Here is a 27,817-nt window from a genome sequence, read left to right as displayed (position 1 = left end):
AAGGGCAGGAATGGACCTGGGGGTGTGCACATGGAGAATCCTTAGCACGCGTGTCAGAGGCTTGCCCTGCCCGGAGTGGTTCGATGAGCATAAGGCGGTTGTTGGTATGCAAGACTCTGGGAACATTTACCATGTAAATCATCCCGTGTAGCTCTGGTCTTCGTCAGTTAGGGGCAAGGAGGCCTACACACGGACAGGGAGCTGGATTCAGTGGTTACACGCACATGCATGCCCATGCACACACGTAGGCACACATGCACGCCCACCCAGGTGCACACACATGCACACACATGCCTGGATGCACACAGGCACCTACATACACATGCACACAGACACACATGCACACACAGGCACAAACTCACAAGTTCTTTTAAGAAGTTGCAGTGGTGACCACTGGAACATTTTCCACCTCCTTGGAAACAGTCTGTGCCTCATTTCCCGGGGATCTCCACTCCCGTAGGCAGGCAGAGGGCTGCCCTGACAGGGAATCTAGGAATGATTCAAGAAGACACACCAGTGGACAGGAAGCGGGGCCCCATCTGGAAAACGCCGCTCTCCCCCAGAGCTCTGCTGCTCCAGGTCAGGGAGTCGCTTTGGGAGTGGGGTGATGGTGTTCACTGGGGTCCCGGTGGGAGACGGGCAGACAGAAATCAGCTCACACTAATCGCAACAAAATGCATAAAAAGTGTTTTCAATACTTTCTTGACACAGGACCCTTTGGATTCCCCTTCTGTCCGTGTCCTGAAAGACTGTGTATTAAAGCTGCATGTATGAAGGAAGACCCTGCACTTTTACATTATATGGATGTTGGTGCTTCCCGGAGTGTGAGGCGCATGTTAGCAGCTCAGGATGTTGCTTTAGGAGATTCATGATCAGGCTTTTTAAAAATGTTACTGTCACGTATTTATTTTAAGGTGCATTTGAAAAAAAGTTCTTTTTTTTCATTTGTGGTCGTTACATACAGTTCCTTTTTGAAATAACTTCACTAAAGCAAAAAAAGAGAGAGAGAGAGAAGTACCTCGTTTATAGAAGAATATTAATGATACCGCAGAGAGCATACAAATATGTCAACAATTTGAGGATAGGACTTGGGCGAACGCAGGGGGGGATGTTGCTCACACCTAACCGGCAGGCAGCGAGCACCAGCCCACGAGACCCAGGGTAGCCGTGCGGACCTGACGACGTTGTAAGAACAGTGCGGATGTCACTTTAGTTATATAGAGACCCAGATCCCAGACTCGTGTTTGCTTTCCCCGAAGTGTTTTGCAATACTGAAAACCGCAGCTCCTTTTCTCCACGCTGCTAGGCTTCTCAGGCTGTGCCGTGTCCCCGGGGGGAGTGGTTGCGGACATAAACGTAGGAGTGTTCGTCCAGCCAAGGGGCAGACGGTCAGCGTGTTACACCTTCATACGCAGCAACCACCAGATGCCAAGTGCCATCGTCTGTGTTGTCCGCTGCAGAAGCCATCACGAGTGTGTGTCAGGAGGCCGTGTGAAGGTGGTGTCCAGCCCGGTGGGTAGAGAGGACAGAAAGCACAGCTGTGTGCAGGGGGACAGGCGGAGATGTCATTGTCTTGCCTCATGGCATCTCCTTGTAGGGGCCAGGCGAGGGGAGGGCTGTGTCAGGGACTGCTTGCTGCTTAGCTTGGTCCCAGCCAGCTCCCCCGGAAAGATACATTGGAGACCATGAGGTCAGGTAGGACGTTTAGAGATGGTCATTTATCACAATGAGATTTCTCCGACCTCCTCTCTATTCATTCGGTCTTTGGAGGAGTCCATAGACACCAGGGGCCGGTGGGCCCCTTTTATCTGCATTACCCGGAGGCGCTCTGGGTTGGGCCCCTGGTCCTTATGCCCCCCTCACTGCATTATTCATGTTGCCAGCTCTTGGGTGAGCATGCCCTTGATGACTGCTCCCAGGGCCGGCTGTAAAAAGACATCAGCAATGTCCACTCTGTGGCAGAGAGTGGCGAGCCCCCCAAGTCTGCCTCTTTGTTGAAGGTCTCTGCAGAAAGAATGAAGGGAATAATCCAGCAGTGGGGCATCTAGAAGATACACTGGCTCCTGGGTAGGAGTTGGGTCACTTGGTCCATGCCTCAGGATGCACATGGTCCGCCCTGTGCCAAGAAGGGTCCGATGAATCACTGGGTCTCAGCCATGGATGGTTTGACACCATCACCCCCCCCCCAGGACATTTGGCAAAGTCTGGAGACATGTCTGGTTGTCGCAACGTGGGAAGTGTGCTACTGCAATCCCCGGAGTAGAAGCAGCTAGACCTCCTACAATGCACAGCATAGCTCCCCTGCAGCAAAGCAGTGTCTGTCCCCAGTTATCAGTAGAGCCTGAGCCAAGAAACCCTGATGTCAGCGAATAAAGGAAACCAGGAGGACACACTAGTGAACAGCATGGCAAGCGTGCTGAATCTACACGGAGCGGTCACGCTCACCCGCACTTCCTGTTTCCACAGGGGACGCTGCCCCGCCTCCTACCCCCCGCTTTCTGTTCTCATGTTTTCTGCCCCAGCCTTCCTGGGTTCCTCGTTGCTCCTGCAACACTGGGCCATTTTCCAGGATGTGCAACGGATCACTACAAATCTGGCAACTCACTTAAAAGAGCCACCGTTTATTAGCTCGAGGTGCTGTGGGTCGAGATTCTCTATGAACCGAATTCTGGGCTGGAGTCTCCCGAGGCTGAAATCAGGTGTCAGCAGGGCTGGGTTCTTGTCTGGAGGCTCTGGGGGTGAGTCTTCCTCCAAGATCCCTTAGGCTGTTGGCTGAACTCACTTCCGGTGGTGGCAGGACCGGGGGGGGGACACCCTGCATCCCCGCTGATTGTTGAGGGGCCAACATTCAGCTCCTAACGGCCGCCCCTTATTTCTGGGCTCACGGCCACTCCATTCTCAAAGACAACGACAGCAGGTGACCCCTTGTCACACGCGGACCGTCCAGTAGCCCCTCGCACCACCAGCCAGAGAACAGTCCGCTGACACGGGGCTGCAGTGAGGAGGTCAGGCCCACCTGCATGCTCCCTAGTGTGAGACCAGCTGATCTGGGTCTTTAATTCCCATCTGTGAGGCTCTGGGAGCAGTCCCTGGCTTCATTTTCGTGGGATCAGGGATGGGGATTGTGGGTGGCATCTTCTGAACCCAGCCCTGGGCATGTGGGACCATGTGCCACACTCACTAAGTGTTTGCTGAGTGACTAAACATCACAGTGGCATAAAAAGCAGAAATCCAGAATTTTATATGGGAGCTTTTAAATTCATTTTATTTCTAAGTCATCTCTACACCCAACGTGGGGCTCGAACCTACAGCCCCGAGATCGAGAGTCGCCTGTTCTACCGACTGAGCCAGCCAGGTGCCCCTCCTTGGATTTATTTTCATGTTGTCAACTGTATCCATTTGCTAGGGCTTCCATAACCAAGTACCAGGTGGTGACTTAAAGGACAGGTGGGTCGTCTCACGGTTTTTGAGGCCAGAAATCCAGAATCAAGGTCCTGTCTGAGGGCTCTGAGGGAGAACCTGGCCCGGACCTCTCCCCGGGGTGTGCGGACGGCTGGCTTTATCCTTCCATGGTGTTCTCCCTGTATGGAATCCGTCTACAAACCGCCCCTTCTCGGGGCACATGAGGGCACCAGTCCTTGCCTAGGGCCACCCCGTAGCTGCCCGTGAGCCGGACTGCGTCTGTGTGCATGTGAGGTCACATTCTGAAGTCTTGGGGGTGGGGGTTCAGCATATGGATTTGGACGGAAGTACACGTCCAGCCCGTAATAGCAACTAATTATACGTTTTCCTTTATTACATACTCTGCGGATCAGATTCAGCTGACTCAGCCTTACAGGGCCAGAGACCAGGTGGTACGCAGCCCCCACCCCCCAAGCCCCCTCCTCAAGCCGCACAGATGCTCATTCCTGCAGCAGCCATACCAGTGGCTTCTAGAAGCTCAGTGGCCGTGAGGAGCCTCTAGAGAGAGCGTTTTACATGGAGACTCTAGCCCACCCTGAGACAGATGCATCGGAGGACAGAAATCGGGCTTTCTGTGTTCCGAGTTTGTACTCAACATTGATTTTCTTTAAGGGACACTTCATCATCCCTGTATTACACCCGAGTCAGGCACCTTTTGAAAAAGAGGGAGGGGCATATTTGGGTTTTGGACACTGAGAAGCTGCACAGGATCATCAAGTGTAAAGGCGGCTCAGGGACAGCGCGGGGAGCACCCGCGGGACAGGCCCACGCCCGAGTCCCACGCCGACACCGCTCGGCAGCCTGCACCATGCCTGCCAGGGGCACTGGTACCAACGCTGGCCTGGTGACGCGGCGCTGTCTCTGAGCGTCCAAAGTCACCTCCCGACCCCAGCAACAGTGGACCCACAAGTTGGGGAGCACTGAACTAAACCACCCCCTAGACAGAGGATGAAAAAAAGCAGAGGTCCGGGAGTGACTCCCCAAGGTCACAGAGCTCGTCACCAGCAGAGCTGGACCCGAAGCCGGCTTTCCTGCACCCACCCCACTGCCTTCCCCTCGCCCCTGGGATGCTGAAAAGAGGTGGCCTCTCCCACCCCAGCGGGTGCCCAGCTCCTTCCTGAGAAGCCAGGCTTCCTCACGGAGCATCCCTCATCCCACCACCTTTCCCCATGGGCTCTCGTTGCAACACTGCCACTCCGAGGACCCAAATTCCCGCACCGGCCACTTCCTTGAAGGACTCATGCAGAAGATGCCTCATTCCCAAAATCAGCCTTCTGGACCCCGTGTCTCCGGCTCACACCGATAAAGCCAGCCACTGCACTGGTCAGCAAGAATCCTCCAATTTGTGCGAACTGTTAAGTGGAAAGAACAATTTGTAGCTTCGGTGAAACCTGGAGTCTTGAGCGAAATCCAAATGCAGCAAAACGGGGTTTCAAGCAAAGTCACATTTCATGAGACATTTCTTACGGGCCATAACGGTAGCTGGTGTCCCCGGTAAGCGACCGATGGGCGACGATTTCCCGCTCTCAGGACAAATGGGGGCTTGGCGCGCTAGTGCGTCCATGATGTCTGTCCCTCAGGCGTGCCCTGGTCTCCTTGCAGCCAAGGTGACGAGTGCGTTCCGCACATCATTTGAATGCAAGACTTGGGAGAAGGTTCTAAAGGAACGGTGCCTGTTGCTGTTGATGTGATCTTGCAGCTCTGGGGGGTTGACACAGACTGGGACACCTTGACTTTGAAAGTGCAGGTGTGGCTTGTCGACCCTTGCCTCCTCGCGTTCCCTCGCAGTGACCGATGGTGGGCAGGCTGGCGGGGTTGTGTTCTTCTAGCTTTCTAACCATTCACGAGGATTTATGTCCTCCGCTCCGGGAGGTGAGTGGGGCAGGCGTGCACGTGTGCGCCTGGGTGCATGTGGGTCCATGTCATTTTCTAAGCTACAGCTCTGCATATAACCAAATAGTTCTGCAGAGTTTGTTGGCAAACACGGGACAAGACGGGGGTGCCGGGGCATGATGGTAGCTACTCAGATCGACACGGGAGATAGCACTTCTAGAAATACACACCACAAAAGGCAGGTGCCTGGGACGCTGGGTGAGATCTAAGTAAGGTCTGTGCTTGAGTTCAGTCGGATGTGATCCCTGGAAGCTTGGCTCACGAGAACTCTGGGGTGGGTGGGTTGGCTTTGCAAATTCCTCTTAATCTCAAACGATCTATTTCAGAAATGAAATTTTATGAGCAGATCCATGACAGAGGGGGACTTGGGTCACAGAGAGGTTATAGGTGGCCTGAAGCCACACAGTGACAAAGTGGCAAAACCGGAGTGTAAGCCTGGGCAGGGGTTTCCCACCAGGGCACTATCGACCCCCCCGACTGGCGAGTCTGTGTTGCGGGGGCCGTGCTGGGCATGGTAGGATGTGTAGCCGCATCCTTGGCTTCTCCCCACCAGACAGCACTCCCCGACCTGGTTGTGACAATCAGACATGTGGACACTACCCCCCACCCCGAATGAGAACGACTGGCCGAGGCAGGCTGATGCTCCCCCTGAACGCTTCGCGGGGCTGCTTCTCGGTTCAGGGGTGTCCAGGGACCTTTCCCTCCAGTGCCCTTCACGCATCTCTGCACGGGCCACGAAAACATGGACAATTGCACAAGGAGTGGTGGACTGCAGCATGGTGGAGCCTGGGCACCTCTGCAAAGGCCAGGTCTTTAATACTGTGGCTCTCTCCCGCCTGTCTTCATGCCCGCAGAGCCAAGGTGAAGAAGGGGGTGAACATCCTGGGCACCCAGACCAGAGAGCCCCGGCAGTGGGACGTGAAGCAGGAGATGGGAAACGGAGGGAAGCACGCCACCACCACTGTGCTGTGTCAGCGCCTGGGGTCCAGCTCGCGCAACAGGTAAGCCCCGGCGGCGCAGGGTCCGGTGACCGGGTCACCGCCCGGAAGGCTTGCCTTATGCTCGTATTTAACCGCTGCTTAGCAGAGCAGTTAACCCCTCAGCCTGGAGATCTGTAGGCACTTTTGTCACGGGCAGGACCCTCTGGCAGCTCCAGGCGGAGCAGGCGTGGCTCTGGTTCTGAGTCTGTTTTTGGGCTTTGAAGCCGAGCCTGGTTATCATGGTTGGCTGTGCCTCCAGGCCTCGGGCATGCTGTCCACCTGGGCTCAGGTCCCTGGTCACCTCCCCTTGCCCTCCCTGGATTATCGGAAGCTGCTTTCTTCCAAGTGCTCATTCTTTGCACAAAGGGTGTGGTGTTGTGCTTTATAATAAGAAATATGTATTTGGGCTTCTTCCCTGTTCCTGGCACAGAGCTCCTGAAACCCTGAGAATTTCCTAAGTGAAGAGAGCAACAAAGGTGACTTTTCTTACATTAAGGAGGTGACTTTTGGGAAGCACCTGGGTCACCCGAACCCCACGCCCAGCATCTCCCTGGAGGGCAGAGGGGCTGGAGGTTGACTTCAGTTACCATTGGCCAAGGATGTAATCAATCTTACCTCTATCATGAGACCTCCAGGAAAACCCCAAAGATTGGGTCTCTGAGAGCTTGCAGGTGGGTGAGCCCGTGGAGATTCAGGGTGAGTGGCGCCCAGAGAGGACATGAAGCCCCGCACCCTTCCCCACACCCCGCCCTGTGCATCTTCTCCATCTGGATGCTCCTGAGTTACATCCTTTAACCTAGTAAGGGAAGCTTTCTCAGAGTCCTGCGAGCTGCTCTCGCAGATTAATCAAACCCAAGGAAGGGGGGCTTTGGAACCTCGGGTTTATAGCCGGTGGGTCAGAAGCCCAGGTGACAGCCTGCACTGATACCTGCAGGGGGATGGGCAGTCCTGTGGGACTGAGCCCCTCGCCTGGGGGATCCAATGCCATCTCTGGGTGGACAGGGTCAGGATCAGGTTCAACTGGACGACACCGGCTGGTGTGGGAGCACCGCTTGGTGGTGCGGGGAAAATGCCCACGTCGGAGTTGGTGTCCAAACGTGAGGGATTAGACCCCAACTTGAGTGAGGAGGGATTTAAACAGGGGGTGACCATCTGTGGAGACAGTATGTAAGGACATGCTATGTGAGATTCTATACAGACACCTGGATTATTATTTAAAATAATTGTTTCCTGCGTATAAAAACAACACATACTTACTTTAGAGTATTTGTAAAGCACAGTTAGACTGGGGGAAAAAGCCAAATAATGCATCAATATTCTGCCAGCCAAGGATAACCCACTGTTAACATGTTGGTTCATTCCCTTCCAGTGTTTTATACACACAGTAAATGTGTAGTCAGTGTATTTATGTTACAAACCTGGTATCGTAATCTATACACAGATTTTAAGATGCTTTCACTTCTATTGACCACATTTTCTCCTGACATTAAATTGTCCTCAGAAACAGTTCATTGGTCTCATGGTATTCCGTCATATAGATTTAACGCTGCGTAAATAACCCTACCCACGTCCTCAGACGTTGCAGTTGTTCTTAACTTTTATTACTATAAACGTTGTAGCAGTAAACCACCTTTCATGTAAAGCTTTATCCACTTCTCTTTTCGCTTAAGGTGGTTTCTTTAGAATCAAAAAGTTTGATCATTTTTAGGGCTCTTGATACATTCTGTTTTGTGTATTTTCTTGAAGGGAGTAACACTAAAAGAAAACGTATCCCATCATCGGACACATTTTCTTAAGGGAACACTGCAAGGCTGCCAAGAAAAAATTCTGCAAATTCTCCACTTTGTTTAGAAACACCCGGCTCTTTGATCATAAACCCTCTCTCCGCCGTGCTTCCTTTAATGGGTAGCCAGCGAAAACATCTGTGTCCTGAGCAGCTTCCTGGTTCAAACACCAGCCTTTCCCCAGATCACCCCCAAGAAGGACTGTTAGTATATCACATGGGGTGCGGGTTGTGTATCCAGATGTTTCGATTCGTGAAAAAGGGACTAGAAAGAAACGCATGCCAGGGTCCACTGGTATTAGCAGGAAATCAGAGTCAAAATTAAATCTCCTGAATCAAATGCACGTAAAGTCTAACTAACCCATAAGATTGGTTTTGATTAGGCAAATAAAAGCAAAGGTGTTCATTAAGTGAAGTTACGCATGTAAGTCGTTCTTCATGACCCAGTTGGGAGCAATCTCGATGGGGGGGGGGGGGGGCCTGTGGGAGCACGTTCTCAAGAGTCCCGGAGGCAACCCTGTTTGCGCTGAGTCTCTGTGAAGTCTGCTGTGGGCCAAGGTGTGTTTGCTGAGAGGGTGAGCTTCTGTTTTTTTTGTTGGGAAGTCTGTTTACCAGCACAGCACTGATGGGGGTCCCATGCTTACCGCCTTCCTCACTGCGCTCTGCGGGAAGCCTTGGTTGGTTGCCCTGTGGGCGGTGCTGTGCACGGACGTCCACCCAACACTGAGTCAGATCCAGACCACCCCTCATCAAGGAACCTACACGCTGTGGAGACCTGGGACCAGAAGGACCCCAACTCCAAAAGGGCGCTCCTTGACATGGAAGGTGCAAGTCCCCCCGGAGGGAAGGAGGGCTTCCTTCCCTCTGCCTATAGAGCAAAGGCCAAGCGCACTTGTTATCTACTGCCCTGTGACAAATTACCCTCAAGCTTACAAGTTCAGAACACCACACGTTCATGATCTCATGGTTTCCATGGGTCAGGGATTTGGGCACATCCTAACTGGGGCCCGTTCCCCAGGGTCTGTCACTAAGGGGCAGTCGGCCTCTCCTCCACCAGGAACTGTGGTCTCATCTGAAGGCTCAGCAGGGCTGACCCACTCCCAGGCTCGTGTGGTCGTGGGAAGGATTCGGGTCCTCGAGGGCTATAGGACCAGGGGCCTTGGTTTCTTGTTCTTTGCTGGGGGCCCTCCTCCATTGGGTCCAGCCTGTGAGAAGGTCCTGGGAGAAAGGGAAGGGCAGCCAATGGGAGTCGGGAGTATTTTATAACCTCATCTCGCAAGTGGCGTCCGCACACTCTTCCTGTATTCCGTTCATTAGAAGCCAAGTCTGGGCCGTGCTCAGGGGAGGGTTGTACACAGAGGGGTGGGTGCCAGGAGGTGGGGCTCCCCAGGAGTGTCAGGCTGACAGCTCTTCTGGGCCATGGAGGGCTTTCTGCAGTAGAATCTGCAGGGACAGAGAATGACAGCCTTGCAAGCACGGACAGAGGCCCCGCACTCTCTGAAATCAGGAGATCTCCCACAGAGAAGAGTGGCAGGTGGGGCCCGGCTGCAGGCGACATGGGAGGGACTTGCAGAGATTCTGCCCGGAATGCAGCCGGGCCCCGAAATGGAGGGACGTGGATCCCAGGCCAGTGGCTTAAGCCGGCCCTCCCTTAGCTGCGCATCACCCACCCTCCTCTTCAGACTGACTTGCCTTCTTCATTTAACTCAAGCCAGTTGATTCAGAGGGAAGTGTAGGTTCCTGCCCGGACTAGCGAGACTAGTTAGCAGCACTAAAAAGTGATGATCCTGGCTCATTCGATCAGAAGAGCCGTTTATTCAAGGGATGTTGTGGGGGACGCTGTGGAATCCGCCTGGAAAATGGAAGACCCCACGTGAATGTCAGCATCAGCCGGCGCCCGCCCAAAGCCACGCCTCCTCATGGACGTTCAGACCACTGCTCCCTTCTCCTTTAAATTGCTCTGGGTTTTTTAAATTCATCTTTATTTTTAGTGAGACTATCCTTGAAAGTCCATGGTTAAGGTACTTCTGCTGGTCCCTAACGTGCATTACAGTAAGTATAAAACTGTAAGATTTATTTTAAATGATAATCCTTGTGATTAGAACAGGGGCATCATTGGTGCATATTCCTGTCATAATGGGAAGACAGGCAATGAATCGCCGGTGTGGTGCGTGCTGCCCACCCGAGTTCCCCCTTCAAGCCCCCTGTCAGCTTCTGCGCACCTGCGTGGGCTGGTAGTCAGCTGGGGCGGCACTTAACGAAATACCACAGATGGGGGCTTAAAGAATGGACATTTATTCTCTCCTAGTTCCGGGGGCTGGAAGTCCCAGATCGAGGTGCTTTCAGTGCTGGCTTTGGGAGAGACCTCTCTTTCTGGCTTTCCTGCTGTGTCCGCACATAGCCTTTCCTCTGTGTGCCCTTGGGGGGGGGGGGTGGGTGAGGGAGAGAGAGAGAGAGAACGGTAGATAGAGAGAGAGAGAGAGCACTCTGGTGTCTCTTCTTATAAGGACCCCGGTCCTATCAGATTCAGACCCCACCCTTATGACCTCAGTTAACCTTAATTATCTTTCTAACGGTCCCTTCCCCGAGGACAGTCACTGGGGGGTTCGGGCTCCCGGAGATGAATTCCAGAGCGGGGGGACACAGCCAGTCCCCAGCAGCAGGCTTTGCTCTGACACGCTGCACCTGCGTCCTTCAGAGCACTGCCCTGGGCCCCTGGGCACTTGGCCCACTCTTGAGACTGTTGGGAAAGCCAGAGTTTTCCTCTTCAGGGGGCAGGCCTTGCACATGACGGATGGGTGTGCGGGAGAAAAACCCCCCTCCCTCTACTCAGGCGCAGACAACCCTCTGTGGTGATGGATGCTGAAGAGCCCCCCAGGGACGCGGGAGGCTGGCACTTCTTCCGACCACACACCTTCCCTCGAGTGAACAGCTTCCCTCCGCCCCACCCCTTACCTGTAGTACTCACTTACGCATGGATCCACGTCTCAGGGTCTGCTTCCAACAAACCCAACCTGGGATTCTCAGAAACGTGAGGGCCCCTGCTTCCTTCCCTGGTGGAATGGCCTCTTACGTGTACAACTGGGGGGAAGAATTTGTTAGGAAGGCTGCCCACCAAGGCCTTCCTGTCGATGGAACCCTTTCTCCCCAGAGCCCGGAACCTCTGGGCTTGGGGTCCTGCCGCCATCCGTCCGTAAACCCTCAGATCCAGGAGGAGAGTTGGCAACGGTCCACACCCACACCTAATTGTGTTGCATTTTATTTCTAGCCCCAAGATTAATATTTCAGCCGTCTGAGCATCTCCGCAATCATGCAAGCTCAGCTAACAACCTCCTAGATCGCAGCTCATACTCACAGGGTGTGAGGCCAACGGAGCACTTACCGTTCTGTCCAGATGCCCCCGCACCGGGGCCATGAGTCTGAGTGAACCGAGCAGGAAGCCGATGTCCCTGCGTCCACAGGATGGGGATGAAGGATGTGGCCAGCTGGCTGCCACACAGGGGTGCCCTCGGCCGCGCTCTTGGTGAATGTTCCAGAGGCAGCATCTCCTGCTTGGCCTTTCATCTCCTTCCCCATTCTGAATTTTTCTTCAAAACTGGGTAGCAGGGTTGGTGTGAGCAGCTGGGGCTCGACTAAGCAGGAGCCTCATAAAGCCTGGGGGGCGACCCCTGCCTGGAGGGAGGCGTGGCTGGCCGTGACTGCCCTCGACCCCAGCGCTGCACTTTTATCTGACACACAATTCTAGCTGACGCTTTCCGCGAGCCTTCCTCTCTGCAGTTCAGGCTAATGCCAGAGATTCCGTGTGTCTGAACTGCAGGGAGCTCCACGCTGGAGCCTCTGTGGCTGTGATGGAGGCTGGCTCCCTGGGGTGGAGGGGTCCCCCGGTTCCACCTAAACCACTCTCCACTGAGCCTCACACCCCGTGCTGGTGTTTACTGCACACATTCACTCAAATTGGTTCACTTGGGCATTTAAAAATTTTCCCGTTGGGCTTTGTTATTAAAATACTGCTGTTATAATCTCCTCCAGGAAACAGAGTATCTTAAAAATAAAAATGTAAATAGCAGTAATACTGTACCCTTCATCATGCTTGAGGGTATGAAAGCCACACTCTGCATACTTCATAGTGCCCGGCATTTTACAGAATGCTTTGCATACACCATTCTGGTAAATCTTTTCCATGGTTTCTCGAACAGAGTCAGCACACCACTGGGGAGGTGAAAAAAAAGAAACGAAGGCAGAGGGAGGAAGCATCCGACTGAATACTTGTGCAAATGATAAGTTTTCTTTTAAAGTAACTTTCATGTCTATAAATAAATGGAAAGCGCTCAGGTCTGCTGCATGAGTTAAAGGTGAGCGTGAACAGTTATGGTTCCAACGTGCGAACCCTGTTGCTCATATCAGCGACGTCCCTGCACCTGCTCTGGGGCTGGAACGGGAGAGCGAACGCTCTGCAGGCCTTCAAGATGCACTAGCTCCAGATTGAGACTTTATGTTGCTTCCTTGTCTTTTTATTAGCCTTATTTTCGTCCATGCCCACATGTCACTTTTAGCCTCAGAAAAACATATTCAAAAACACATTTTGTAAACCCATATTCCACACCTCATGTTCGCTGTAACTGTTACTGCGCGTGTAAGTATTTTTATACAGTTGGGACCAGACTGTGACATGTCTCCTTTTGTAAAGTAACATTGCCAAAGCACCTGCCCCAAACTTGGTTATTTAAGTGGCTGTGGCTAACAGGTTACTAAGTAATTTACTGAGTTTGCTGCTGCAGGGCATCGTGGTTGCTAACTTTTTCATAGAAATAAATCGGCAGTGCACATCTTTATACCTCTATGGCCCCTCCCTGGGCCCGGGCCCTCCACTTCCTGGGAGACGGCAGGGTCCCCTAGAGACTTATAAACTTAGGCCACAGATTTGGGTGCTCAGCCCAGAGGCTGCAGGCTGAGCGGCTGACCACGTGGCTGAGCTCAGGCAGGGATGTCTGCATGGGCTGCCAGCCAGGTGAACGGAGGGGGTGGGCCCTGCGTGCAGGGAGAGCAGGACAGAGTGCACCTGCCTACAGGGAGTGCCCCCTCCTCCCTCTGGAGGCTCCGTGGGGGGAAATGCAGGCCCCCCGTTGCCCAATCTTGGGATTTCTCTAGACAAGCTGAAAATCCAGGCTGTCATGTGAAATCTCCCAGTTTGTAAACATTTGCTCAGATTTTTAAAAATCACTGTGCGGATCCCAGAAAAGGAATATCGTTGAGGAACACGGCTCACCAGCAAGTGAGTCCTGCACAGTGGCAGCCCGTCTGAGCCCATCACGCACTCCACTTTGGAGGAAATCACACCTGCATGCGCTAGGGGGTTGGTTGTCTGTATCCTCAAGGGGTAAAGTCTGCAGCAAAAGAGCCATCCCGGCCTAGACGGTCTGCCTCTTTTAAAGGGACTTCGAAGCGAGGCCAGCCCTTTGTGAGATTCTGCTTCCCCCATTTTCTGCACGGGATCCCTCCTGAAGATAGAGGTGCACAGACTGCCCTGTGTTTCCAGCAGATGTTGTTAACACACATCCGTCCTCTGGTCCCTTACCCTTGTTCTCGCCCCTGGCTCTCTTTAGGGGCAGCCCTACAGGGCACCTGCCTGGGGCCTGGTGTCCCTCATCCCTCCTCTTGTCGCCCACCTTCTGTTTGGCGGGGCGGCAGGTCAGCCGGCATTCTCCAGCTGGTCTACACTGGAGACTTTCCAGGTCCGTGCATTTCCCTGGACCACCAGCTGACGCCCCCCTGGTCCTCTCCTCCCCCAAGCCCGTCAGGCTTCAGCTCGGCTGCAGGGGAGACAAGTCAATCAGGCAGGTAATAAAAGGGTGGAAGCTTTTCAAAAAGCAAAAATCGCAGAGAACGGTGACTAAAATGCCCATTAGTATTCACTTCCGTGGTCTCGATTGCAGATCTTACATTTGTAACTGTGCTTGGCTGTTTGTTTTTGGAGAATTCTGGAATATGAATGTTCTCATAGCTGCTTCGTGTAAACAGAATCAGCAGAGCTTAGGGGAATGGTACACCAAGATAATCTGCTTTTCCCCGAAGGAAACTGCCCAGACCCAGTCTTCCCCTGAAGAAAGAATTGGAGATGCCTCAGAAAGTGCACCAGGCAGATTTCCTTCCGCAAATGAAAATCTCCCAATCGGTGGCATGGGTGTGCACTCCAGGTCCCCAGAGGAAGAAATCAGAATTGTCCCCCTGCAGCCCACTCTACATCCTCAGCAGGCTGACATCAGCCCCCGTGGCAGGAGAATTTCTTGATGTGCACATTGTGTGTGTTCTCAGTAAAATATTCCCTTCTCTCCCACGCTCGGCCTGCGCCGAAGGCTAAAGCCCAACATGGTTGAGGTTATTGGTGTGTTCTGGCATTTATAGAAACTAAACTCTCCCAAGAGAATGTGCTGGAAGCTCCTGGGAGTGGGAGAACAGGTAGAGAAGAAGCTTTGCGAAGCTCAATAGAAGAGGAGATGTTCCTGAAGACCAAAGGGCTGGCTCTGGCGTCAAACGTTGGTCTGACGTCTGCCGTGGCCGTTGGGTTCCTCCATCCCATGGCGAAAAGCTGTGGAGTCCAGAATCCGTGGGTTTTCATCCCATCAAGCCTGCCCACTGTGGAGGGAGCCAGCCTCCCCAAAGGAAATCAGCTTCTGTAGAGAAAGACAAGACATTGGGACTTAAAACCATGGCACCTGGAAGAGGCTTCACAACGTTGGGCATTTTATGCATGTCACCCTCTGCTTCCCCAGACCCCACATGGTGAATGAGGGTCCACTCAGTTCTCAAATGATGACCCCATGTATGAGAGGCTGTGTTTTCCAGAAATGTATGCAACGGACACATTTGCAACGTCCCCACCTGCACGGTCTTCCGAATGTCACTACTCACCCATTACAAGGTGGAGCCTTTGTCCTGCCCCTTGAAAATGGGGAGGCTTTTGTGACTGGCTTCATGTGAGCACAAGGATGCTGTGTGGCTGGGGGAGCCGGCAGTTAGCCCACGTGCAGAGACCTGGGGCAGAACCCTGGTTGGGAGACAATGGTGTCCGGCCGGCCACCCCGCCCGGCCCTTCCAGAATGCTTGAATCACAGAGACAGTAAAATGATCGTCTCGTGCCACTGAGTTTGGAGGGCAGTTTACGGCACAGCGACATATAACCCGAACCCGGGTGCCCAGAGGGTTGAACTGCTCCCCCCACCCCCAGTTCCTCGGGGCCAGGCCTGCATTTGAACCCCACTCTGTCTGATCCTGCATCTGCCAGCGCCACAGAGAGCTGCCCGAGTGCAGACACGTGGCCGGGCTTGTCCTCACACCCCAAAGGGCCTCTCCCGGAGCCCAGCCCCCCATCACCTCCAGAGACTGACTTCTCGGCTCTCTGCACCTGAGCCTCAGTGAAGGCTTTTTCTGGCCGGAAGGGAGGGTTTCTCTCTTCTTCCTTCTGCCACAGGTTGACATGTGGTCCCCAGTCCAAAGGGAACATGTATAAAGTAGATCTATCTCAGCATCTGTCCTGAGATGACTTACTGGCGCAGGTTAAGGTGTCTTGAGCTCTCGCCAGACCAGTCATTGACCGTAAGAGGAGGCTGTGGTGCCCACACTGGGCCCCGGACCTGAGCAGGTGGCTCTCAGACCCATGATCTCACCATGGAGACACCCCGCGCAGTGTCCCCTGATGTAGCCACCCCATCACTGGTTCTCAGAGAGCAGCCTGGCAGCCCCGCGGTGCCCCTCTGTGTGCAATGCCCGAGGTGCTCAGAGTCCTCTGGGCTCCGCTGAGCTGCCGCAAGATGCTGGCTCCATCCACCGGAGCCCCTTCAAATTCAGGGAATTTTAGGGGCACCTGGTGGCTGAGGCAGTGAAGCATCTGCCTTCGGCTCAGGTCATGATCTCAGGGTCCTGGGATCGAGTCCCGTGTCGGGATCCCTGCTCAGCGGGGAGCCTGCTTCTCCCTCTGCTCTGCAGTTCCCCCTGCTTGTGCTCTCTCTCTCACTCTCTCTGACAAATAAATAAATAAAATCCTTAAAAAAATAAAAATAAATAAGTTCAGGGACTTCTGTTTAGATTGAGGGGCCTTCTCATACCTGACGGGTCTTTATGAGACAACGGCAAAGGGCGGGGGAGTGAACCACAGCTGACCCTTGGACAATGTGGGCTTGACGTGCATGGGTCCACGTCCATGCAGAGAATTTCATCAATACAGGGGTTGTACATGGATGCTCTCCTTATGATTTTCTGAGTAACATCTTCTCTTCTCTGGCTTCCATTGTTGTGAGCACACAGTATAGATTACAGTGTTCATCGACTGTTTACATCATCAGCAAGCCTTCCAGCCCACAGCAGGCTCTTAGTAGTTAAATCTGGGGGAGTTGAAAGTTATACGTGGATTGTGGAACTCACGGGGGTCAGTGCCCCTAGCCCTCTCATTGGCTCAAGATCAATCATATTTCCCTTTTTAAAAACTTTAATGTTCTTTTCTGCCCGAATGGGAAAAGCTTTGCTCATGCAGCACCTCCATCCCCAAGTATCCCAGGAAGCAAAATAGTGCTGTGATTAATAGCATGGCCTCTGGAGCCCGCCAGGCAATGTGGACCCTAGGCTCAGCTCTTCTTTTTGGGACCTGGGTGGTTTTGTGCAAATGAGTCAGTGTCTTTGGGTTTTATACGAAAATGGGATGATAAATAACAGTGGTACCTTTGTCATGGGGAGCTCATGGGAATTAATGATGTCAGTCCGCAGTCAGTGCCCACAGAGGCCCTTGGCTCTTGTATTCTCTGCAGGGTGAAGCTCCCTGAAGTTCTTCCTGACATTTTCACACGGTGGCTCCGACTTCCTGCCATTGTAACTGTGACAAGACACAGCACTCTTTCCCCTGGGGGCACGTGTCAATCACGGAGCCGCACTGTCCCCCTAGCCTAGACCTCGTCCCCAGCATTCTGCTGGAGCTCGGTCCTGCCCACGGTCCCCCTTGTCTCCCTCTGCTCTTCCTCTGGGCTCACGCTCTACCCGGGGGCTCAGCAGCTGGCTGGCTCGGGCTTTGCTTCCACCCTGAGGGCCGCCCAATGGCATAAGGGACGGCAGAGACGGATGCCAGAGGGGCACAGGTAGCCTGCGGGCACCCGTGGGGCCAATGTGCCTGGCTTTGACTATTTATAAGCCAACCCAAAGGTCGAAGTCTTGTTGTAATTTGTCATTTTACTAAGGCACATTTTCTGCTTCTGCTTTTATTATTTTTTGCTCTTAATTTATTATTATTTTTTTTTGGAGAAGTGGGGGAAGAAAGGTGATGTATTCACACAGTTCCAAATTCAAAATGTAAACAAGTCCACAGGCAGAAATCTGCTGCCCTCCACTTACCCAGCTCCTTTCCCAGGGGCCACCAACATCGGCACTTTATCATCTACCTTTCCAAAGACATTCTCTGCATGTGAAAGCACGCGCACACTCTCACACGCACACACACCTGCACACTCGTTCGCATGCGTGCACACCTGCACACTCATTCGCACGTGTGCGCACACATGCACACACTCATGCATGCATTGCACACTCGTTCACATGTGCACACACACCTGCACACGCGCCCACTCATTCGCACGTACACACACACGCACACACTCATTCACATGTGCACATACACGCACACACACTCATACATATTTCCTCCCCTACTTCAACTTGAAACAACGTTGCTTCTTTTTTCCACCCACTCACATATCTTGTAATTTTTCCGTATCAGGCCGTGAAGTTCTTTACTATCCTTTTTAAAAGCATTGGCTTATTATTGCATATACAGCATCGCTTATCTAAACCAACCCCTACTAACTGGCCTTTAGGGGCTTCAGTCCTCTGCCTGGAGATCCTACCTTGATCCACCTTGTCCAAACACCACCTTGCACTTTCGTGACTCTATCTGTGGGATAAATTCTGGCATTGTGCTGAGCAGAGTGGTGTGGGCATAGGTAAATGAGGACACTGACGTGTTGGCCTGACGAGTCACGCCACCATCACCCTCGCCCACACATTGCTAACAAGCCCTTGGGCCTCTCGATGCTCCTCTTTTGTTTCCTCGCGGGTGACCTGGCTAGTGAGTTGCCTGAGAGCAACCCTTAACATGGGAATCATGGCGTGGACCTCTAGGGTGTTGGTCCAGTCCACCCCGGTCCCTCCTGGGAAGCTCTGGAGTGACATTTGTGGCCCCGGGACCTGCCATGTTTCTGGAGCGTCTCCCTTGGGTGTGCAGTTCCTCTGCCGTGTGAAGGGTGGCTGTTTGTAAACACGTGTCGTGCACAGACTCTGGTTAGGTCCCTTGTAAATTCTCACCTAAGCTGAGCTCACCTAAGCTGAGCTTGTTCTTCTCAAAACAGCCCAAGTACTGTATTCTCTTTAAAGTATAATCAGATCACGAAACGCCCTATTGGTCTGAACTTTCAGGGCTTCCCACCACACCCAGAATAAAACCCCAGCCCTTGACTGTGAGCTCCAAGGCCCTTGGTGATCTGGCCCTGCCCAGCCCCCTGATCTGACTCCTATGCTTCTCTCATCAATCACCCATCTTCCTTTACCCTGGCCTCTGGGAAGCCTGTCCCTTATGAGCCAAACCTGTTCCTGCCACAGGGCCTTTGCACCTGCCATTTCATCTCTGGACTCTTTGTATGAGTTGATCGTTCTAATCTTTAGGTCTTAGCTGAGATGTCATATTCTCAGAGAGGCAGTCTGTGACCATGCACGCCGATCACCTGATTGACTTTCTGGAACTCACCAACGTCAAATAACCTTGTTCGTTTACCATTGGTCCCTCCCCACAAGAATGTAGACTCCATGAGGGCCCTGCCCATAGTCTTCACCTCTGTATTCTTATCTAGATCAGTTCCTGGCACAGAGAAGGAACAGAATACTCACTGAGTGAACGAACACATGAATGGCCTTGGTGGCGATATGTTGACTTGGGTTGTCTTATCTGTGGTTTAGACGAGAAGCCAGGATCACAGAACTCTGTGTTAAGAATGTGAAGGTTATTTGCTGAATGACTGGGTAAATGAACAATGCTTGTTATGCTATGTGGAGTTAGATTGTGCAGATGAAGGCATACGTTCGGGGAGTTTGCGTATGCTAGAAGGATGGTGTCCTGGGAGCCAGTGAGGCGGTGCCCCCAGGCATTGGTAGGGACTCACAGTAGAAACCAAGCCCACCGTCATGCTCCAATACTGCTTAGCTCCGCACCTGCCGTCCCCTCGGGTTCTCATCCTCTCCAGGGCTGGAATAAAGGACGGGGGACATAGCGTTCACCCAGTGAGGGATGCATGAAGCCATTTGTTTGCCAGTGTTGAGCTAAGCACTGCCAGACAAACAGACGTCTTCTTGAGATGGCATTCCAGTTGGCAAGGATCTCATAGCTTTGCCCAAGCCTGAGGCTTGCTGGCAAGAGGAAATATAGCTCGGCTTCATCTTGATACTTCATGCCAGGCTGGCACCTGGAGCTCAGACCTGCAGGGAGCAGGAAGGCTCCAGCTGTTCCCCCAAAGGCTTGGGAAGTAGGGAGTCTTCGGGTGTTGCCTTCCGAATACCTGTGGAACCCTCACAGAAAGGAAGCTTCTGACTACCTAAGCCTGATTGGAGGGTCTCAGAGTGTTAACCTGAAGTTTTGTATTTGCACTTGGTAATCAAATAATTATCGAGGATCTGCCAGGCACTGAGAATATTAGGGCTCACCAGACAGCTATGGACCCTGACCTCATAGGATTCATCGTCCGTTTGAAAAGTTGAAAAAATAAGTCAACCATAAGTATGCCAGGAAATATCTCGTTGCAACCCTGGCAGACACTATGGAGAGAGGCGTGTGGTAGTAAAGAACTCATCGTCAGAGCAGGTATCGCTTAGGCTGTGGGTTACAATTGCTTCTGTAAGAAAGCTTGTTTAGGGCCGCGTACATTAAAGTGTATGTTTCTGTCCTGGAGGAGTCTGGGAAGATTTGGTGCCTCTGCTCTGCATTGCCCTCCAAAGCCCAGGCCCCTTGTCTCCGGCACAGGTACCCCTAGGGGCTGCCCTGGCTCACAGGATCCAAGATGGTGCACCAGCACCCAGAAGCCCAGCCCACGGGATGGCGGAGAGGGTGGAGGGCAGGGGAGGCCAGCCCATGGAGACGTGGCTCCTTCTTTATCTGAAGAACAATGGGAAGGCTTTAAACTATTTTAAGCAGGATGGTGGCACCAGCACATCTAGGTAAATAATACTGTCAGTGAATATATAGAAAACAGACGGGGGTGGTCCGAGAAGACACAAGCAACTAGCGCAGAGGCCCAGGTGAGGAGAGAGGTCTGCACTAGCCACGGCGGCCGCCCAGCACACACCTCCGCACATCTGGACAACTCATCTCCTCTCCCCTCTGCCACCTTCATGTCGACGAGCACCACGCTTTCTGACATGGCAGCCCAGCTCCCCAACTTGGCCAGACACTTGAGGTCTTTTGTTCAGGACAAAATGCAGCAATACTTCCCAGAGGAGGAAAAAAAAACAGAGTGTGGAAGAGAGGCAGTCTCTTAGCCCCAAGAAATTATTCTAATAGCTTGAAATGAGTCCTTCAGACCCCTGACGTGGTTCTCTTCTCAAAGACCCGGTGACAGGCTGTTCTGTGGGCTGTTCTGCCTGCCTTTCTTGGGCAACCTAATACCTTTTTCCTTTCCATTTCCCACATCACATTAATTCTTCATAAGTGGTCCTTATTATTCCTTACTTGCTCCATCTTGGGTGCAGTATTTCCTTGCCAGCAGTGTATAAACTAGGCCAGCTAAATGGCACAGACACCTCATCCATCAAGCCTTTAATTTTCCACCTTGGGAGGAAGCACAGAGGCTCAAGTTAAAGATAAAAGCCAAGTCACCTGAATACTCCACCAGCTCCTCACGTTTCTGCATGGGGGAGCAGACGGTGGTCACCACGCAGGTGCAGATCGGCTCATGCCAGAGGGTCCTCGGCTGGGACGGAGACCCTCCCCAAATCCCTGATGAGCAAGATGGAAGGCAGTTTCTCCTGTGTCTCATGTTTGAGTTCATGAGGTAGCTGCTGTCTGCAAAAGCATGTGTAAGCCACAAAGTTTGGGAGTTAATTTGTTGCCTGGTAGTAGGTAACTCACACAGGGTTCTTTCAGGCACTCCAGGATTGTCTATATGAAGGGCTAAGATTAAAAATGATACTGCAGAAGGTTATGTAAATTGTAAGACCTAGAAGTTCCTCATGACATAATGGAGCTTTATCACTTGCAACAGCATCTCCATGGATAAATTGAACTTGATCATCACAGCAAACCTTTGAGGGTTGGATAAGGTCCTGGCTATTGTCTTCTTGTTACAGGTGAGGAGACGGAGGTCCAAAGGCATTCAAAGTAATTAGTCCAAAAGCACCTGGCAGGTTAAGAGGAGCAAATTTTGTTCTACCTTTGAATCCTTTGTTCTTTCCAAGAAACTCACCACCTCTTTGGGGATTCCTCTTTGCAAAACTGAGAGCAAAACTTTGGCCATGATTTGACTGACCCCTAAGAACCACGTGAAGGTCAGTGATGTAGCATAACCTGAATAGATAAAAGTTTTAAAGAAATCAATAGCCACCTCTGATCTTTCGGATTCCCTGCATTGTAGGTGTTCAGATTAAAGGAGGCTGCAAAACAAGGTTGCATAAGAACAGAGTAGTCTAGAATGGAGAACGATGACTGACACTTTGTATGCATATCTCTGACAACTGTATTGTTCGGGGGAGTTTTTCCTAAGGAACTTGTTGACTTTTTGGACCTGAACACATTGTTTCTTTCCTCACTTTATTTACATGTGTTGGGTTGGGTCATTTTATTTAAATGTCTTGGACCCGAGCCGTTACCTGAAATTCTGAAACGTTGTTAGCCCTTGTTAGCCCTGTGTTTGAGTGCTGCAACCCTACCACCTGGGAACCCATCTGGAATGCTGGTTTTCACTTTTGCTTTCCCCGGTCTAGAGCATGTCCGGCTGCCATAAAAAAAACCTATATGATTTTTTCTGAGAATGAACAGAAGTAGAATGCTGTTCTCGCCTGACAGTAATCTCTGTACCTGGACCTTCCATCAGGGGCGTGGGGGGAAGTAGCCACACCACCGGCTGGCTGCCGTGTCATGTCGGTGATATCGCGGGATGCTTCCGAGTGTGGACCCAGAAATAAGACGTCCAGTGGATTCCAACACCTCGGCTTCCTGACGGGACATTGGCAGGTTACCAACCTTCTCTGTCTCAGTTTTCTCATCTGCATAACAGGGATGACAATGATAGCATCTCCATCCCTACAGTTGTTTTTAAGGTTTTATTTATTTATTTTTGCGAGAGAGAGAGAGAGCGCGCGTGCACATTAGCAGGGGGGAGGGGCAGAGGGAGAAGCAGGCTCCCCACTGAGCCAGGAACTGAAATTGGGACCCGATCCCAGGACCCAGGGATCATGATCTGAGATGAAGGCAGATGCTTAACCGGCTGAGCCACCCGGGTGCCCCCTCCTACAGTTGTTTTGGGAATTAAATGAAAGAGTTTATACCAGTGCCTGGCTTGCATTAAGTGTAAGTGTTATTACTGGGGCTCCTGCTATTTTGGGGGTTGCAAGCACAAGAACTGGAAACTGTGAGGGGGCCCATAGCAGATAGATGTGTCATTTGAAGAGCAAATTTGGTTCATTGACCCTGCAGAAGACATCCAGTCCCGGTTCCAGATCTTCCCGGGGAGACTCAAGCATGGCTCATCTTCTAAGACCCTTCCCCATGTCAGAACAGTAGAATGCCTCCTTTGGGGAATGGTCCACCCAGAGCTGGCTTTATCAAAAATGTTCTTTTAATTCAAGAGAGAGAAGAGCCAACCCAAACTGAATTGAGAAAAAGAAAAAAGAAGAGAAGTAGAACGCTAGGAGTCAACTTGTGTCCATACGATGGGGGTTGGCTTCAAATGATGTCAACTGAAAATGGCGTTCTCCCTTTGAAGGTGTTGGGCTTATCTCTGCTTCCCACCACTGGAGTCATTCTCACATTCCATGCTGTCACATGATGGCCACATGAGCTTCGACCTTATGACTTCCCAGGGTCCAGTCCAGCAACAGAGAGAAGCCGTGTTCCTGTGGCCAGGCCAAATCTCCAAGGCCCTTTCTGCCTTCTGGTCCCAGGCCGAGCACCTGTGTGTGAACCAAGCTTGGCGCCTTGAGGATGTGCTGCACTTGGATTGGCTATGCAGGTGCCACGTACCGCACCTCTGGGCCGCGTCTGCATCATGTGCACCGGGAGGCAGGAGTGGGAAGAATCCTGAGTTAAGCAGAAACCAACATCCATCACACAGCCCTTCCCAAGCTGAGACCACAGGCAAAGACATTTCATGAGGGGTCGGATTTAGGGAAAAGTGGTGCTGGGGATGTCTTTGCTAAACAGTGGGGGTGCTTCATTTCCTTCCAGAAACATCCCTTACTAATGCCATCTTGCACAGTCCTGGAGAACAGGGAGTCCCCTGCAATGTCAGACCAAATGCATTTCGTGGAGTGGAACCAGTCCATTATGAAGACCTTTAGTGTAACTTAATGGAAAGCAGCAGTTCCCGTGAGCGGGGTGCGTCCAAGTGTATGAAATGGAAGAAAAACAAACCATCGATGGCTTCTGGCTTCTCCCCAGCAGCCCTGTTATTCATGCTCATGCCCTCTTCCACCAAGGAGTTTTTGATGGTTTAGAATATTCTAGGAAGCCAAGACAAATCTCCAACAAATCATATTAGCACATACTTTGACGGTGCTTGCCACACACTGGGCATTTTTCGAAGTCCTTTATACACCCTCCCTGCATGTCCACACCTCTACCAGGTAGCTGCTGTGTGGTCTACAGACGGACCCCGAAGCACACAGAGATGAAGAAACTCCCTGGTGTGCGCAGCTGGTAAGCACCGAGCAGGGACTTCAGCCCCGGCGGCCCAGCCCACACTCTGGTGGTTCCTGGCTCGCAACACTCACGAGGACATGATGAAGGCAGGGAAGTGAGTTCAAGGCCACAGTTGGCTTAATATGCAAAACAGATGCTTTGCAACTTGGGACCCTTGCTGGGAGTGGCCCCGATGCGCCGCTCAGCCTTCCCGCAGCCTCCGACGGCCAGCACTCCTCCCAGCGCGAGATGTGAAAGTGCCGTCTCTCCAGGGAACGGAAACAGTCTGCCCCGAGAAAATACAGTCAAGGTGAGACCCAAAGGAATCGCTACGGGGGGGGGGGTGACTCTATGCAACATGCTGCAGCGTGTGCTTTTATGCACCCCTTTATCACCTATGCATCAACAGATGCTTCTCTGTGCCAGGCGCTCACTCCGCCAGGCCAGAGTGCACTGGGGAGACTGAGACCTTTCTCTCCTGTGGTTTACTGTCCAGGGAGGACAGAGAAGGGGGACTAGAAGGGCAGAAAGGACCGTAAGTGCCAGGAGGAGGTAGGCACGATGAGGGAGACTGAGTCAGGGCATGGTTGGGCCGGTAAGCCAGGTCCCCTTGGAGCGGTTCACATCCGGCACCTGAAAGAATCCGGAGTGAGCCTCCTGGCTCCGGGGGGGGAAGGGTGTTCCCAGCAGAGGGACAGATGGGAGAAGGGTGCCAAGGTCAGAGAGGAGAGTAGGGACCATTCATGGTGTCATCATCAGTCAGGACAAGCATGCCATGGGCTTAGGGGTCTGGTTTCTTGCAAAACTCAGTTCAAGTATGGAGTTTATTCCCCTCCCTTACGAAGACGGGTGTTAAAAGCACTAATGACCTCCTAAATGGGGGGAAAAGAGAAGGTGCTTGCACCTACCTTAACAAAGGTACATGAGTGCGTGTATGGATGTTTCTCAGGAACGCATCTGAAAAGAACAGAACGGAGGATTTCCTACCCAAGGAGTAGAGAAGAGCAGGGCACAGATGGAAGCGAAAAGAAGCACAATTTACATTTTCCATTTATGCCATCAGCTTTTTATTCGCCAGGTGACACCAAGACAGAGCCCACTCCCGACGCGGCTTGTGCAGAGAGTAGTAAAATCTGACAGGTAATTTGGTGAATCAGGAGAGTCAGCAACCGTCTGCTGAGGATGATAATATTCAAGGGGTTTCATTGTTTCCATGAAAACTTACTTACGCTGGGCTCGGATTAATTTTTCATTGTCTCCAGTTAAACAGGATTGCTTACACAGCTGCCTCAAATAGAACCTTGATTGCATGCCGTCTTTTGCCAAAATCATGAAAGACCGGGGGGAAAAAGAGGAAGTTAAGTAAAATCAAAGACTAACTTCAGACGTAGTGAAGTCACTGGCGCCCCTCGGAGCCCCTGGACTCGTTCCTCATCCACCACATTCCTTTTTGATCAGCGCTCATGCTCTTTGATTATCATGCTGTTCCCATGAGCAGGGAAGGTGGAGATGGAGAGAACCTGGCCATATTAGGCGAAACTAGGAAAAAGCATCCAAGCCAGAGTGAATCCAGCTGGGGTGATTTTCTCGTTGCAAAGCCCCTTAGCACCAACAGACTGGGGACGGTACAAGAAAGAAGATGCCAGGACTGGGGGGGACACGCGCGCGTGAGCACACACGCACACCCACACGCACGCCACGGTCACGCTGGAGCTCAGCCGTTCTCGATGTGCTTCTGTTGTCAGTCCCCTTTGCAAGTGATTAACACCACGTGAGCGCATTCAGGGGCCGCCACACGTCTTGTTCTGACGTGCGTGTCAGGCACGAGCTGTCCGGATGGATGAGACTCGGGTGAGACCTCCTTCCAGAGTCTGGTCTGTGTTGCCTTCCTTTTCTGGGCGTGGGCCGCCCTCGTGGATGCCTCAGCGGATGTCGTGAACAGAGACCAGCCCACGGTGGCCGAACCAGCAGCGTGTGTGCGCCTGACCCCGGGTCTGGCCAGCTCTGGCAGAGGACGCGTTCCCCAGTGGGTCTTACCAGTGTTTCTTATTTGAAGCCCGGCCATTTGCAGCATCGGACTCGTCCCTGCAGACGTGTGTGCCAGCAGCCCCTTTCCTAAGGGGTCAGCGGGTCAACAGTGGGCAGGGGCAGCGGTGACGTGTGGTCACACGGACGACGGACACCTACCACCACGGTATTCTTAACCACACCCACCACCCTGTAGGTCACACACCCTCAGGATGGATTCATCTTTGAACCGGAAGCTTGTACCCTTGGACCAATGTCTCCCCATCCCTGCCCAGCCCCTGGCAACCACCATGCTACTCTGTTTCTGTGTTTTCAATTGTTTTTTCACATTTCACATCTAAGTGATATTCTACAGTATTTGTCTTTCTGTCTGACTTGGCGTAAGGCCCTCGGGTCCTTATGTTGTCTCAAATGGCAGGATTTCCTCCTTCCTCACGGCCAAGCAATATTCCATTGTGGAGACAGACCACATCTTTATCCATCAGCCACACAGACCTGGGCTCTTAAGCCCATTCTTTACTGCTTCTTCTCACTTTGGGGAGAAAAAACTGGCAGATGAGGAGGGGGTAGACCGCCGTGTGTACCCAGAGGTTGTGGTCCTGGCCCCATGTGGAATGGGGGCATTGGGGGGACACACCGCCCCCCCAGCAGGGTTCTTCATTCCCAGGCGTCCTGGGACCAAAGCTATGTTTCTATGAAATAATGCACTGAGCTCTTGGATGAGCATCTGCTCCCAAACCTTGGAAACATGCCTCTTGTAAACTAATTGGCCCATAAAGGGATTGAACCACGCCTCTGGGCACCGTGCACTCCGCTCTTATTAACTCAGCTCTCCTCTCTGGCCTCTCCCTCCTGAAGTGGCTATTGATCTTTTAAAAGTTTTATGATCTCATCTTGGGGTTACAAAGGGAGCTGTTGCCTTGACTGCCCCTGGGGTATGGGATGAGCCCTCCTTCCTCCAGCTAAGCAGCTCCTCTGTACTCGGGGCCCGTCCTCACTGCCTTGTTGGAAGCCTTGGAGTCCCGCCTCCCTCATGGCTGACCTCACATGACTCCAAGGGGCCTCCAGGTACCTGTGGCAGAGTTCCCTAAATGCCATTCATGATTCTTGCCGTATCTGCGGGTCAGAAGTACTATTACTATTTAGTGTTTCATATTAAAGTCAGCTCATCCTTTTTGCTACTTAAATAAATTTGTTTCAAGGGGAAACTTTGTCATTACTGAATATGAAAAACCCAATATCGTTTGCCATAAAGAGAAGGGAAACATACAAGTAAATGCAATTAAATGCTTGGTCTGGAGCCCACTTCTCTCCACTCCAGTGGAGCCTTGTGATCCTAAGAGCTTCCCCTCCTCCTCGCAGATGCCCCGAGAGAGCTTTCGTCTTAATCCTTCTCTTTTGTATGAACAGAAGGATGCATTTGAAATTAGAATGTAGGTCATGCCTTGAAGCCAGGCAAGCCATGTGCCTCCCACCTCCCAGCCCTAGACAGTCCCACGTACAGTCATCGAGTGCTACCTGCTGTAGGCACACCGCACCGTGGGAAGTGCTGGGTGATCAGATGGCGAGGTCTTGCCCTGTCCTTAGAATGCCCCCCCGACCGGCCTTCTTGAGTGCCCGCTCATGATTTTACTCATCCCGCTCCCCCCACCAAGAACACCTTTTCTCTTCCCCACTATCCAAAGTCGTTCCTCCTTTCCAAGCTTACCTCTTATCTGATTATTTTATCAGAAGCAAATTATTTCCAAAGTAGAT

The 27,817-nt window shown here is 52.3% G+C and overlaps 1 protein-coding gene across 2 annotated transcripts in view; it reads left to right on the top strand.

Annotated features, from left to right (window-relative positions):
• TMEM132C (transmembrane protein 132C) overlaps positions 1 to 27,817 on the top strand; it is a 319,945-nt gene that overhangs the window by 188,768 nt on the left and 103,360 nt on the right. For both annotated transcript variants that reach the window (XM_027575182.2, XM_035723843.1), the window contains one exon: positions 6,210 to 6,356. In XM_027575182.2, coding sequence (XP_027430983.2) covers positions 6,210 to 6,356 — 147 coding nt within the window. The remainder of the gene's footprint in view (positions 1 to 6,209; positions 6,357 to 27,817) is intronic.

This window comes from Zalophus californianus, chromosome 14, assembly GCF_009762305.2.
Source record: "Zalophus californianus isolate mZalCal1 chromosome 14, mZalCal1.pri.v2, whole genome shotgun sequence".
Classification (NCBI taxonomy): Eukaryota; Metazoa; Chordata; class Mammalia; order Carnivora; family Otariidae; genus Zalophus; species Zalophus californianus.
This window is presented reverse-complemented; position numbering and strand designations above follow the sequence as displayed.